Raw genomic sequence first — 16,311 nt, 5'->3', positions numbered from 1 at the left:
TTCGTCTAAACATATGAAGGATTCGAGTGAATTTCTTTGTTTGTGGTTTTACTAGTAACTGACATCTCTCCCTTTTTTTGAACGGCGGAGCGGAAACGCGCCTGGCGCCAAATTTCAAGTTTGGATGGTCGACCTGAAAGCAACGCAGAGGTTCTTTGAAGTTGTTATCGCGTTTAATATAGCGGCGTATAGCGTTGTTATTATATTTTAATCGTACTGTGATTGATCGAAATGTACATAAAGTCTATTGTACTAGAGGGCTTCAAGTCCTACGCCGAAAGGACGGAGATTAACGGATTTGATCCGTTTTTTAACGCCATCACTGGACTGAACGGCAGTGGAAAGTCAAACATCCTCGATTCCATCTGCTTTCTGCTGGGAATAACTAACTTATCACAGGTGCGTTTTAATACATTCAACTTATTTGTTATTAACACGTAGCCACATGTATAAATCAGCTCTGTGATGGGAGTTTTTCTGTGGCTGCGCAGTTTTTGTTTATCAAACAAAAAAAACTATATTTCTGATTGCTCTAGCCTATTTTATAAATCACTTGTATGACAACAAGAACCTTAAATAAAAGTGAAACAGAATATATGAGATATCTTTTATAAGAAACAGAGAGAGCATGACTTTAATAAGTGAGTATTAAGTTGCAGAGTTCAAAAGCTGTAATACTGCTTGTTTTGGTTTGTCAAACATTGTAGGTTCGTGCCACTAATCTCCAAGATCTAGTGTACAAAAATGGCCTGGCTGGAATCACCAAGGCAACTGTGTCCATTACTTTCGACAACTCCAACAAGAAACAGAGTCCCCTTGGTTTTGAGACCCATGATGAGATTACCATCACACGACAGGTATTCGGCCAGAGATCACTGATTTCAGAGATGGCATCAAAGAGACAGTAATAATAAAGCTTGTGACGCTGTTGTGTTCAGGTGGTCATAGGTGGACGAAACAAGTACCTCATCAACGGCGTGAACGCAAACAACCTGCGAGTCCAGGATCTGTTTTGTTCAGTTGGCTTGAATGTCAACAACCCTCACTTTCTGATCATGCAGGTAACAACCATAATACACCCATCTAGGAATTTATGTGGCCTAATAAGATTTTTGTAAAAGTATTGGATATTCATGTTCTAAACCACTGGACTTTCATTTAAAAATGAATGTGAATGGCTGTTTGCAACTTATTTTACTCGTGTAATGAGACAGTTTTCTGTCTGAAACACTTCACAAGTAAATAGTGTCAATTTTGTTTTCATGTTGATTTTAAGACCAATTTTTATTTGGATTTCCTGATTCAGTTGTAGTTAGGGTTCACATTCCCAGTAACTCTAATTTTATGTTTATTTCAGGGGAGAATCACCAAGGTTTTAAACATGAAGCCTCCTGAGGTGAGATTGATGGATGAAGTGACACAAACATCCAGTGTCTTCGACATTTTCTTTTCTTTTTTTTCTTCTTTTTTTTTTATTATGGCATGTTTTTATCTATAGATTCTGGCCATGATTGAGGAAGCGGCAGGTACCAGAATGTATGAGTGCAAGAAGATCAGTGCTCAGAAAACTATTGAGAAGAAAGATGCCAAGCTCAAAGAGATTCAGACTGTATGTACATTTATTTAAATATACATTTTTATTTAAATGACCCAACAATTGGAATGACGTCAATTTCATCTCAGATATGGTCTTTGTGTGTGTGTGTGTGTGTGTGTGTGTGTGTGTGTGATAGATCCTGGATGAGGAGATCACGCCCGCTATGGATAAACTGAAGGAGGTATGTGTTTAAAAAAAAAATTTAAATCTAAAATTAAAAAACAATTTTTTTTTTATATAAAATCCTCTTTTTTTTTTTTTGTTCTGTAAAACCCAAAAGAGATTTTAAACGGAATAATAGTTAATGAATAATGAACTTTATAATTTAATTTGTTTATATTAGATTACATTATAGATTTATTAATAATAAATAATGTAATCTATAAATAATATAAAGGCTATACATTACTGTGTGCCTCTGTTTCTTTCTGCTACTGAACATTATTTTGTTTGTCATTGAAGTTTTCTACCAGCTTCAGTTCCTTACTGTGGACAAAGTTCATACAACTTGTGCACTATATACTTATCTTTTTGTCCTATCCTATCCTTCTCCCTTGCTTCTTAGGAACGTGCGTCCTACCTGGAGTACCAGAAGCTCATGCGTGAGATCGAGCACTTGAGTCGACTATATGTGGCGTACCTGTTTGTGTGCGCCGAGGAAACCAAGCTGAAGTCTACTGAAGAACTGCAGGAGATGCAGACCTCCATCGCGCAGCTGCAGGAGAACATGAGACAGAACGAGGCCAAAGTGAAGGAGCTGAGCGCGGAGATACAGGAGTTGGAGCGCAAGAGGGACAAGGTGAGCAGCAGAGCAGACAGTCTGGGTTACTCAGATCTGAGAACAGGAGCAACAGGGATGATTTCAGCCTTAAGGGGCTCACACCCAAACTATATAAGATGCTGTGATCTTTAGAAATGGAAAGAGATCCACGGATGAGTGATGGAGAAGTGACTCCTGCTTTCTGATTTGTGTGCTACAAGACTCCATCAAGAGTTTAAAGTGGGGCAGGTGAAACTTGAATTGCTTATGATTTATTGAGGAATGTGAACTGCTCGGTTTTCAACAAAATAAGCCGTTTTTAACCCAAAATGGGTCACTTAAGTTATTCATCTAGATCAGTTAATCAATATTAAATTCATCTGAAGCCACATTATATAGGCTATTAACTATAATACTGTTAGAACTGTAAGTGTAGTAAGTTTAATGTTTACATTTTTGAATGCCATATTAGAAATTAGGGCTGGGCGATTTGGCCAAAAATCAAAATCTCGATTAATTGAACATTTTAACTCGATTACGATTAATGAACGATTATTATTATTATTATTATTTTATTTTTTGCCCTCATGGTTCACTGACAAGTTTTTTACAGTAAATATGCTCACATATTACAAGTACGGAAACGTACTGTAAGGGAGCGGGGTCACGTGACTCCACACGCGGTAGTGTTTTAAAGGGAAAGTAATCGAAATAATCGACCTGGGAAAATTTGATCGATTATAGGTTCTGAATGTCGATTTCGATTACTTTTCGATTAATCGCCCAGCCCTATTAGAAATACACTACGTTCAGAAGTATGGATTAGGTAATATTTTTGTGTTTTTGAAAGAAATTAGTTCAGAACTCTCTATTCATCAAAGAATCCTGAAAAAAGTTTCCACAAAAATATTTTTAATAATTAAAATGTTTTGATAAGAAGAAATGTTTCTTGAGCAGCAAATCAGCATCTTAGAATGACTTTTGAAGGATCATGTGACACTGAAGACTGGAAAAAGTTGCTGAAATTCTATAACTGGAATAAATTACATTTTAAAGTGCATTACGATAGAAAAAATGTTATTTTAAAATTGTGATATTTCACAGAATTAATGATAAATTATCAAAATTATTATTATTAGGGCCCACAAATATTCCCCCATTGCATTGGTATACATTATATAGTAGTTTAATGTAGTAATAATGTCACTGAAACTTTTTTTCTCACACAGTACTCGCGCTTTCAATGCAGGCATTCAATGGATCTCTTACACAGACTCCCGGTGCTCACTATGTCTCGCCTCTCCCGCTATTAATATACTATACATCTAAGAATAAACCATCTAAAATCTAAAACTAAATGTGAAATGGTGATTTAAATGATGTTTGCGCTTTTACTTATAATAATAAATGCAATCAATCACAGTTCTAATCATAAGAAAGCATGTCAAAATGACTGTTACCAAACTGTATCTTGCAAATCTGCAGCTTCATCTGCTGTGTAGCTTTTGCAGAGTAAAGATGGCTTAAATGTTCTATGTAGAGAGTAGAGATGCACCGATTACAATTTTCTGGGCCGATTCCGATTTTTCATTAAGTTTGACCTGCCGATACCGATTTTAGACGATTCCGATTTAATTTTTTCTAACCACTTTACAGCACACACAAATATTTATTTTATATCTTTTCTGTAATAGAATATTTTACAATTTGCATAGTACATATTTTTTTGAACAGATAAACGCTATAAAATAGAACTATATAAATTCCTCCAGGTGTGGGTAATTCACACACATCTAAAGTGCAGTGTTATGGAAGAACCATTTCCTTTTCACATTCAATATCCAATCATTTTTTATATATGTATTTAGCAAACTAAACGTCTGTATGAAAACAGGGAATTGCAATAAAATAATATATAAATAAAAAATACAATAAATATAGCATTGCAGTATAAAGATATTTCTCAAAGCACACACACACAGGGCTGTTGCAATCACTTGTACAAACTGAATAATAAAACAAGTTTAAATGGGTACATTTTCTATAAATATTAGTCTTCGTTTTCTTTTCTGACATGGCCTACTCCAGTTCTTGTTAAAAGATGCAAATTTTGGGCACTTTTTTTGTGAAACCCTATTTAGGCTATTTTGTCCATCAAAAGTGTGCTTTCCCTTTAATTGAGCGCGAGCAGTGCAGCAAATAGACTCGGCGCCGAAACACGCGCTTCACTGCTTGCGACGCTCCTGCTTGACGCTCACGCGCTGCTCCTGCTCCCGTTGTGAATGCACTCATTGATTAACATGCACGCCGAAAAAAAAAGACGCGCTTGCGGTCTGGACGGACGTAATTCACGAGGTTTCCTACATGTGTGTTCCGTGTGCACGTGTGATGCTGATGTTGCGCGATGTTAATCATGCGGCGCCCGAGTGCATTTGACTGGCATAAAATCGCCATTTGTCAGACTGACCGGCCGGTCGCCGGTCACGGCCGATCACGTGAAAATCGGCCAATTCCGGTCACCAGCCGATCAATCGGTGCATCTCTAGTAGAGAGGAAAACTCACTAATTTATTAGAAATGATTTGTGGTCCTAATGAAACCCATTCACAGTCCAGATTTGGACCGCAGTCTACTAAATGGTTGGGTGACCTATGATCTAAACGGTAGGTTTTCGTTTACCTGAACAGGTTTGGTAATCGAGTATCTGTCCTGTGGAGACTGAATGTCTGTAATAGAGGTTAGGATAGTGGGTAATGGACTGGCAAAAAGTATTAAATGATTTGTACGGGAAATGATTTTTGAATATTTTATGATGCAAATTGATACCTGTTAGAAAAGTGTGCGGTTGATTGATTGAATAGTTCTGTCTCCTGTTGTATTCCATTAGTATGTCTCATATCTGTGTCTGTCTCTCTAGGAGGTTGGGGGGGTGTTGAAGACTCTGGAAGAGACCCTGTCTGAAGTACAGAGAGTGGACACAAAGGCCCAAAGCGCTCTTGACCTGAAGAAGCAAAATCTAAAAGATGAGACCAAGAAGAGAAAAGAGCTGGTCAAAAACATGGAGGAGGTACATTTTCTTTATAAAAATACTGGCGAAACTGTATGCAATTCAAATTATTACAAATAAATTAAGTTTAAAGGGGACCAATTATGCCCCTTTTTTAAGAGATGTAAAGTAAAGTCTCTGATGTCCCCAGAGTGTGTATGTGAAGTTTTAGCTCAAAATACCCCACAGATCATTTTTTATAGCGTGTTAACATGCCCACTTTTTGGGGGTGAGCAAAAATGTTTATGTGTGTGTCCTTTTAAATATAAAAAAAATGAGCTGTTGCTTCAAGAGCTCTTGCTCTGGTGGCAACAAAACAGAGCCAGATAATGCAGTATATGCTACATGGAGATAGAGCAGGTATAGTTTAGTTTAATTACAGTTATAACTTATGCTGTCATTTTGCTTTAATCCACTATTAGAACAAGCCTGTTGTAGGACCCCGTTCGAATGATGGGCAAAACTTTACTGATGAGTTTTATGACGTTTATTGTACTTAACACAAAACATGAAGTGTCCATTTTACTCCAGAATGAGAGTAAAGACTAAGACATTATGCCTTTTCGGGGAGTGGTTAATAAACTGGTAAACTATATCCGTAAAACAACTCTGATGAATTGTAATAAAGTGCGTGCTCTCCCTTTCGTTACTCCCGTGACCAGTATCGCTCCGGAGACTGGATCACGAACAGTTGATCCATTCTCGAGTAACAAACGTCAACCACGGTGTCCTCAGTGACTCAGATGCCGGGAGTCTATGGAGACTCTTATGTTCGTTGGTACATCCAACAACAGAACATAATGTTTTTTGGCACAGACATTGTGTATCCCCAGCTGCTACAGCGAGTAAACCCAAATGGTGACTGCTGTCACTGTGGCTCACTCAGGGCGGGATCTATCCTAAAAGGGCAGATTGTCACCGGTCATGGCCGGGGCTTCCCTACTCTTACGTAAGACTGTGGGGGGAAATCTGAAACCACGTGTTTGGAGAGATTGTTCATTATTTATGATGATTATAAAAAAAAAAGTATTGGGTGGATTTTTACAATTATAGGCTGTTTTTTACACACACTGTAGACACACATCTGTGTTCAAACACCTTATAATTTTTGCATAATAGGTCCCCTTTAAATACTCAAATAAAATGAAAAAGAACTAATGACATAAAATAAATTAATTGATCCTGTGGGGTGGGGGGAGGGGTCTATATTTTAAAGTATTGCGATAAAAATCAAGATATTGCCAGAAAACAATGTTTTTTTCTTTTTTAATGTTTATTTATATAAATTATTTAAATGTTAACTTTGTTTGAACTAGGATAAAAAGATGATGTCAGCTAAGGAAGTGGAGGTTGTTAAAGCGACGGAGCGGCTGAAGGCCGTGCAGGAGGAGGGGCAGAAGGATGCAGAAGCGCTGGAGGCGGCTCAGCAGCATTTTAAGGCAGTGTCTGCTGGTCTCTCTGCCAATGAGGATGGAGCTGAAGCCACACTTAGTGGCCAGATGATGACCTGCAAGAATGACATAAGTAAAGCTGAGACAGAGGCCAAACAGGTGACCTATTTAACATTTAAAAACTGTCAACAAGTCCAGTAATCACAGTGATGTGGGAATGTTTGTCCACACTATATACTTCAAAATCTTCATTCACTGTCCATGCTGTATTATTACTCTTATTAATAATGTCCCTAGAAATAATTTGGGGTTGATAAGATATTTTAGTATTTTTGAAAAGTATTTTAATGCTTACAGAGGCTGCATTTATTTGATCAATTCAAATTAGTCAGTTCAAATTAATTATTCAATTTTTATATATATATATATTACAATGTCATTTATTCCTGTGATGGCAAAGCTGAATTTTCAGCATCATTACTCCAGTCTGCAGAGTCACATGATTCTTCAGAAATAATTTTAATATGTTGATTTATATTAACATATATTAATATAGAGAAATATTTGCTATTTGTTGGAAACAGTTGTACTGCTTAATATTTTTGTAAAAAAAAAATAGGATCATTTGATGAATAGAACGGTCTAAAGAACAGCATTTATTTGAAATATAAATGTGTTACATTATAATAAATGTTTTTACTTTCACTTTTGATCAGTTTAATGCATCCTGGCATCTTTAACAAAAAAAAACAAAAAACTTACTAACCCAAAGTTTTTGATCAGTTGTGTATATATGATATTATATATATTTTTAAAAGTGATTGTTGATGTCTCTGTTCTGTGTTTTAGGCTCAGATGAAACTGAAACACGCTCAGCAGGAGCTGAAGTCTAAACAGGCTCAGGTCAAGAAGATGGACAGTGGCTACAAAAAAGACCAGGACACATTTGAGGCTGTGAACAAATCCATAGAAAAACTACAGGCTGAAATGAAGAAACTCAACTATGAGGGTACTAAACCATATTGAATGGGATTGTAGGCTGAATGTGAATTGTAAACTCAGATTGAATTCAGATTAAATTTAATTCAGAATTGAAGTATTAGATTAGTCCTTTTTTAAGTCTAAAACACTTTAAAAAGTAGATTGACTTTTCAGATGGACGAGAGGATCGTCTGTTGGAGCAGAAGAGGCAGTTTTCACGGGACGTCAATCAGCTCAGGGAAACCTACGAGTCCCTTATGGGACAATTCCCCAACCTGCGCTTCGAATACACGTGAGAGCATGCAGGCCATTTTCATCTAGACTCATTGCTTAAGTGTCATTCATACACAACTGTGAATCTAATGGTTGTGTGTGTGTGTGTGTGTGTGTGTAGGGACCCAGAGAGGAGCTGGGACCGCAGTAAGGTGAAGGGTTTGGTGGCAAATCTTTTCACTGTAACTGATGTGTCAAACGCTACAGCCCTAGAGGTGGTCGCAGGTGGTCGACTCTATAACGTAGTGGTCGACAACGAGGTAAGTCTTCCTTTAAAGGGTTAGTTCACCCACAAATGAAAATTCTGTCAGTTATTACTCACCCTCATGTTGTTCCAACCATAGATATCATATATAAAGGCTAGATGTCTCGTGCGCACTGCTGGCCAATGGAGGTCGACGTCCGCACGTGGCGGCCATCTTGCCACAGTGTACTCGCTCACTACTTCAATGGTGCATGTACTTTTAAAAACCATAACTTGCTAATTTTTCTACCGATTTTCAAACGGTTTGGTTTGTTATAAACGTCAGAGATGTAGTTATGACACTGCATACATACACTGCATACATATGAAAAATTATAACATACATGTTCAAGCATTCGGAATTATAGCCACGTTAATAACGTTTGTAAGAAACCAAACCGTTTGTAAATCCGTCAAGATTTCAGCGAGATAAGAGGATTTGTGTGCGTGCTGATCATTCACCTTAATGCACAGAGCACTGTGACAAGATGGCCGAACGATGATGCCGGAAGTGACTGCGCCATAAGACATCTAGCGTTTATATATGATATCTATGGTTCCAACCCCGTAAGACTTTCGTTCATCTTCGGAACACAAATTAAGATATTTTTGATGAAATCTGAGAGCTGTCTCACTCCTCCTGTCACACATTCATCAGTGTCAGTAAAGACATTTATAATGTTACAAAAGATTTCTGTTTTCTATAAATGCTGTTTGAACATTATTACATTTATCCTGAAAATTGGCCTCCACAAAAAATAAGCAGTACAACTGTTCTCAACATTGATAATAATAAGAAGTCAGTACATTACAATGATTTCTGAAGGATCATGTGACACTGCAGTAATGGATGCTGAAAATTCAGCTTTGCCATCACCGTAATAAATTACAGTTTAAAATATATGGAAAGAGGAAAACGGTTATTTTAAATTATAATGATATTTTACATATTACGTTTTCTTTTTACTGTATATTTAATTAAATAAACGCAGCTTTGGTGAGCATAAGAGACTTCATTCAAAAGCATTTAAAAAATCCTACAGACTGCAGACTTTTAAATGGTAGTTTGTTATTATCTAGCAAAATTATGTTTTGATTTTAAACTTGACTATTTGCAGGTTACTGGAAAAAAGCTTCTGGAAAAGGGTGAACTGAGACGCAGATACACCATCATTCCTCTAAACAAAATCTCAGCACGTACCCTCAATGACAACGTAGTGCGCGCTGCCAAAAACTTGGTGAGAGCTCTGCTATTGAGCTGTTGTTGATTTGATTATGATTTGTTTGAAATATTCTCCACAGGATTTTGTTTAATGAAAGGAAACCCATTTGTTCTGTGTTGCAGGTTGGGCCAGATAACGTGCATACGGCTTTGTCGTTGGTAGGTTATGAATCGGAGTTGAGGAAGGCCATGGAGTATGTTTTTGGCACGACGCTGGTTTGTGACAGTTTGGATGATGCTAAGAGAGTTGCCTTTGACAAAGGTGTGAGCACCAAAACAGTTACGCTTGGAGGAGACGTGTTTGATCCACAGGGAACATTAACAGGAGGTTTGTATGTGTGAAAATGTCTGAAACTGCATGAGACACATCACAGACCCTCACAAAAGTATTCAGACCTGTTATTAATTACTAAGTTATAACTCTTAACTATTTGTTCTGGGATATAATTTCATCAAAATTCCAAATTACCATAAATCAGACTTATTTTTTTCTCTCTTGATTTTGATTAGAATGAATGTAAAATAATTTTTACGAAATTCTTTAAAAATAAGCTTCTTGAATATTTTTTTCTTTCGATTATGAAGGCAATTATGACCTGTATTTTATATACTATTATAGTATTTATTTATTTATTTAAATTTTTCCAATTAGGTTTTATTTTAATATTTTCAATTTGACTAATTTTGTTATGTGCTTTTGTCATTTTTATGATTTTTAAATCTATTAAAGCTATAATTTATTTTTATTTTTAGTACTTATTTTAGTACTTGTTACTAATTGTTGCCTTGGTAAATAAATGAAATATTTATATTTTATTTTTCAATTACCAAAATGATTTTTTATAGTTTTATTTAACATCAACATTGATTATTACCTGTTTCTTAATGGATTTTGTGAGATTCACCCACGAGAATTACATTTTTAATGGAGTTTTAGAGGGTTGCTGCAACCTACTGCAGTAGGTTGCAGTTTGGCTCTGGTTTGTTCTTTTTCTCTCTTTTTTTTCCAGATGATTTATCACATTATTAGCTAATGTTACATTTTATGTTCATGCATACTCTGGGAATTAAATCTTCTACAGTTTGAGCTACAGGATTGCTCGATGATGCATCGATGCTCTCATTAAATTGTACAATGTAAATGTCACCATTATACTGGTCCCCCATTCTTTCAAGTTATCACTTTCGGCATCAACCAATAAATACAAATATATTGGTGGACCATTCTGTGGGGTTTTTATCCAGAAGACAGATTAGATTACAGTCTGCAAACATTTCCAAGTCAAAGTAGAACATGGTGTTCTCTAATAACTGTTACGTGTGTGTGTGTGTGTAGGTGCACGTGCTCAGACGGCCTCCGTCCTGTCTAAACTGGCTGAGGTGAAGGACATTCAGGATAGTCTGAGGACTAAAGAAGCAGAACTCACCGCAGTGGAGTCTGAGCTCAGCAGCCTCAAGGGCACAGCTGAGAAGTGAGCCTCTGTCCAATAGACAACCTCTTAAAAATCCTCACTGACCAATCAGAACAAAAGTACAAGGTGGAAGACTAAAACGTTGTTTGTTTGTTTTTCTCCTATAGATATCGTCAGCTCAAGCAGCAGTTAGACCTGAAGACTGAGGAGGCTCGGATCCTCGAGACCAAACTTCAGCAGAGCTCCTTCCATAAACAACAGGAGGAGCTGGAGAACCTGCGCAAGACCATCGGTACACATAAATACCCCTCTTTGCCAAAATGGCGCTAGTTCTCATGCTGAAGTCAGGGCTCTGTATAGCTACACAATAGGATTAAATGTTGGTTTCACTGTTCGTTAACCTTCCTGGTACTCCGTTTCTTTAGAGGAGTGTGAGGAAACACTACAGACGACAAAAGAGGTTCAGAGGAAGGCGGAGGAGAAGTACAAAGTTCTGGAGAACAAGATGAAAAACGCTGAGGCCGAGAGAGAGAAAGAACTTAAAGCAGCCCAGCAGAAGCTCAACCAGGCCAAGAGTAAGGCAGATGCCTTCAACAAGAGACTGAAAGAGAAACAGCAGGTACTTTGCGTTTACTATAGCCCTATTCACATGGCAATTGTTTTTTCATGGGGGCGCAAGGTATTTTCAATGTTTACAGGGACAAGTCTGATTTTTTTTTTTTTATTGCTGTCTGAATCCAGATTTTCCGTGTTTTTCTCCCACCACCCATGTGAAAATTCCTAGCCATATTACTTCGTTTTTTGTGTGTGTGTGTGTGTGTGTGTGTGTGTGTGTGTGTGCTTTTAATTGCAGTCCGAAACAACATCTCTGAGTTTACATGAAGGGATCAATCTAAAAGACTTTTTGTAAATCCTTTTTCACAAGAACCATACGGTCGGTAACTGTTGCGTTCTGTTGTAATGTACATGCATTGCAAATATAGAGACTTTTATTACTCAAATTCTGGAAACCATTTACAAGAATAATATTAAATCACCGCTCAACTACAGCTTAGAAACAAACAAAAAAAAATTATGCAAACTTTTGAAATGGGCCATTATTAATGGTAGCAACAGATATGCAATACAATTTGAAATTATGCATTATATACAATTGCTTGCACAACAAATCGTTTCCCTAGTTGACAAAGCAGCCAGGGTTTTTTATGGATATTTGCAATATTTCGTTATGTAAATTAGATGTTGTGTTAACTTATTTCTGCTAACTTCCACCTTTTTAAAATGACATCCATAGTATAGCAGAGAGAAAAAAAGCTAACTATCATTTAAAGCAAACTATAGTGTCCTTTTTATTATTCAATAGGATATTTAAATGAATAAATAATACATATTATTTTCCTGTTATTAAATTGATCAAGTCACCTTTATTTAAATAGCGCTTTATACAATGCAGCTTGTTTCAAAGCAGCTCTACAGTGATAAACAGGAAATGATGCAAACAGACTTCAATTCTGCTGTAAAGCAGCTCTAAAAAGACAATAGTAAACAGTCATTATTTAGGTGGAATCAGTTCAGTGTTGATTTATTTCGGTTCTATAACTGTAAAGGTCATCGATTATGGAACGAGTTCAATTCAGCTCTGGAGAAAACAGTGATGACATCATCCAGCTCTGTTCAGGTTTCATCCACTAGTGTCAGAGTAGACAAGGAAATTGTATTGTTTTAAATGTCACGAACCACGTGAGAAGTGCATTTTCAAGTTTGCAGGATCACAGAACTCGTTCCTCCACTGATTAAATTTGAACGCATGAGTTTTATCACTGAGGAGTCATGCAATTTTTTTTAAACAGACATCCCCTTGAGAAACAATTACCATCTGAATGGGGATTGTGACATATTTCTTGAAAAAAATAAAACATTTAGGAGCAGACTTTTGATCACTGAAATTCATTTTTTTAGCTCTAATCTGGGCTTATTTTATTTATCTTGCATCAGGGTTCTGATAGTCATGGAAAACAGAATCATAAGGGGATTTTTTTCTCTCTCTAGCCCATGAAATATTTTAAGTTGCTCTTTGTAAGATCAGTCTCTAAAAATTCCTTATTCAGTAATCATGAATGACTGCAAAAGTTGTAAGGATAAATTGGTCAAAAGGTGTGGGAATTCTGTGGTTTAAACAGACTCTTTTCCCCAGTTTCACAGACAAGGTAGATGCAGCTTGCACTGGCATATCTTATAATATGTCAGAGCCATTGTTTTTTCTAAGGAATGTTTATAAAAGCTACTTAAATGTCCTTATTAAACTAAGGCCTAATCCTGGCTTAATCTTAGCCCTGTCTGTGAAACCGGGCCATAGTTTTTTAGGTGTTGAAACTACTTTTCTTTTTTTTCTGTAGGAGGCAGATGCTGTAGCTCTGGAGTTGGAGGAGCTGAAGAGAGAACAGGCTGGATATGAGCAGCAGATTCAAGCAGTAGATGAAGCTCTCAAAGCCATACAGGAGCAGATCGACACCATGTCCACTGAAGTTTTGGCCAGTAAGGTAAAGAACTACAGCTGCCTTACAAAGATGTCCCTTAAAGGTTCTGCGTTTCTGTGCCATATGTTAACTCACACTTTGTGTGTTTAGGAAGCAGTGCGTGTTGCGCAGGAGCAGCTGTCCCAGAAGAAAGAGGTGATTTTGGGACAGGAGAGAGAGATTAAAGGAAAGACCGGAGAAGCAAACCGCCTCAGAGAACAAAACAATGACGCCCAGCTCAAAATCAAAGAGCTGGAACACAACATCAGCAAACACAAGAAAGACAGCGCAGATGCCACAGCCAAGGTCAGAGGAAGTGAATGATACCAATAGAGACTAGTGTGTTTGCTGATTAGACTGTGTGTAATGTTGGCTTGTGTTCAGGTGGCCCGCATGTTAGCTGAGAATGACTGGATTTCCTCTGAGAAGCATCTCTTCGGTCAACCTAACACTGCCTACGATTTCAAGACCAACAATCCCAAAGAGGCTGGACAGAGGCTGAAGAGACTCGAGGAGACTAAAGACAAGCTGGAGAGGAACGTCAACCGCAGAGCCATGAACATGCTCAGTGAGGCTGAGGAGAGGGTATGACCTTTGTCCTCTTTAGTGACTGCTGTAAAAGATGTTAGTACAAGATGAAAGTAAAAGTGCAGAGGTAAATCTAAAGAACATGCCTGGGTCTCCAGACTCAAAAAAGAAATAGCAAATTATATTTTTTAGTACTAATACAACAGAAGCATCTTTTTTATATATCTTGTATATTCACTATTTTGTGTGTGTGTGTTTTATGTAACACATTTTTTGAAAGAAGTTTCATGCTCACCAAGTCTGAATTTAATTTGTAGCCTGTGAAATATTACAATTTAAAAACTTTTTTCGATTTCAGTATATTTTAAAGTAATTTATTCCTTTGATAGCAGTCATTTTTATTATTATTATAATTATTTTGTGGTGTTCATGGATGTTTTGGAGATTTGACCATTACAGCTCTGGTATTTTATAATATAGTTATTATTAGTAGTAGTAGTAACCATTATTATTATCATTATTAATGATAATGATAATAATTGTAATTATTAATTCTTATACTTTTTGTATTATTTGTCTGCCTTCTTTCAGTACAATGATCTGAAGAAGAAAAAGAGAATTGTTGAGAATGATAAAGCCAAAATCCTGGAAACGATTGAAGAGTTGGACCAGAAGAAGAATGAGGCACTCAATGTGGCATGGCAGAAGGTAAAATACAAATTTGACAAATGAATTGGTCACAACTAGTAAGAAAAAGATAAAAGAATCATATTGCGTCCGGTTCAGTACAGTCTGTGTAATTGCAGGTGAACAAGGATTTTGGCTCTATATTCTCCACCTTGTTGCCTGGTGCAAATGCCCGTTTGGCTCCACCCGAGGGGTGTGGTGTCCTGGATGGGTTGGAGTTTAAAGTGGCTCTAGGGAAAACCTGGAAAGAGAACTTAACAGAGCTCAGCGGGGGTCAAAGGTCAGCCTTTGCATAACACTTTTGCTAAAAGTGGCATATCGCTCCTGGAATCAATAGCTATTTTGGTTATGGCTCTCCAGGTCACCATTTCTCGGCCACAGATCCATTAGAGCATCAGATCGTGGACTGAGCCTATTACTGCTTATTTCCCAGTACATGTGCTGCCCATTGATCACCTGATGCATTTGTTTCAGGTCTCTGGTGGCGCTCTCTCTAATTTTAGCCATGTTGCTGTTCAAACCCGCTCCCATTTACATCCTGGATGAAGTGGATGCCGCTCTTGATCTCTCACACACGCAAAACATCGGACAGATGCTGAGGACACACTTTACACACTCACAGGTAATACACGCGCTCAAAATGAATGTCGAAATGAGCTATACGTTAGTTTTCCAGCGCATCAGTAATACACAGCTATAACGTGACTGTATTTGAACAGAGCCATTTTTATTCTTTGCAGTTTGTGGTGGTGTCTCTGAAAGATGGAATGTTCACCAATGCAAACGTGCTCTTCAAGACCAAATTTGTGGACGGCATCTCCGCGGTCACTCGCACAGCTCAAACGCATGAGGGAAAAGTTTTGGCCCAGCGCACCCAGGAGAAAGCTAAGGACAAACGCCAGCGACAGATACTGGCCAGCTAAACACACTTTGTCTTGCACAAATGTTTAAGCTTTTATTACTTTCAGTTGAGAAAATGAAATGGAATATTTAAAATTGTCAGTACTAAAAGCTTTTTGGACACCTCTGATTTGTGCATCTAATGCATGAGAAATGGCTCTGTAAATCACCTCTTTCCATTACTCTTTTTAAAACGCTGTTGTATTATTTACGTTGTGGAGTGTAGTTGCTATGCTGCTTTTTAATCCCGCTGTTTTTTACTGAGTCTGTTTTCTCTCTCTGTACACTATACGCTTTCAGTATATTTGTTGTAGGATGAGAAACTTTACAGCTAGTTTTGTATAAATAAAACTTGTCAAAAAAAAGTTGTGGTTTCAGAAATTAAGCCAAAATGACATCGTGCCTAATTTACATTCAAAATAATTGATTAGTTTCGTTGCCATTAAAAATAATTAGGTGTATCTTCTTTGCTAAGTAGTGTATTTGATGTCATAGAATAGTGGTCTAATTTACACTTGAGTATTTTATTTATATATATATATATTTATATGTGAAATTTTCTTCTAGAATGATCATTTTTATCAAGCTCGTATAGTTAAGTTCAGTAATTTCACTTAAATGACAATGAAAATTACCTATGAATTGTCATTTAAGTGAAATTACTGAACTTAAATATTCAAGCTTGATAAAAATGATCATTCTAGAAGGAAATTTCAGATGGCACTTAGAGGCTTTTGCATCTGAACTCTTCATAT

The 16,311-nt window shown here is 37.0% G+C and overlaps 1 protein-coding gene across 1 annotated transcript; it reads left to right on the top strand.

Moving 5' to 3' along the window:
- Window positions 1–81: 81 nt before the first annotated feature.
- Window positions 82–15,938, top strand: smc2 (structural maintenance of chromosomes 2). The gene is made up of 24 exons (XM_084403289.1): window positions 82–399; window positions 708–857; window positions 939–1,061; window positions 1,358–1,396; window positions 1,499–1,609; window positions 1,734–1,778; window positions 2,163–2,396; window positions 5,274–5,423; window positions 6,719–6,952; window positions 7,643–7,802; window positions 7,949–8,066; window positions 8,169–8,307; window positions 9,410–9,529; window positions 9,637–9,841; window positions 10,850–10,985; window positions 11,093–11,217; window positions 11,351–11,544; window positions 13,322–13,465; window positions 13,553–13,747; window positions 13,826–14,026; window positions 14,561–14,677; window positions 14,776–14,936; window positions 15,131–15,278; window positions 15,397–15,938. The coding sequence occupies exons 1-24, from the start codon at window positions 232–234 to the stop codon at window positions 15,577–15,579; spliced, it is 3,600 nt and encodes a 1,199-aa protein (XP_084259415.1). The 5' UTR covers window positions 82–231; the 3' UTR covers window positions 15,580–15,938.
- Window positions 15,939–16,311: the final 373 nt, after the last annotated feature.

This window comes from Rutilus rutilus, assembly GCF_951802725.1.
Source record: "Rutilus rutilus genome assembly, chromosome: 2".
Lineage (NCBI taxonomy): Eukaryota > Metazoa > Chordata > Actinopteri > Cypriniformes > Leuciscidae > Rutilus > Rutilus rutilus.
The sequence above is the reverse complement of the archived record's forward strand: the minus strand, read 5'-3'. Positions and strand labels throughout refer to the sequence as shown.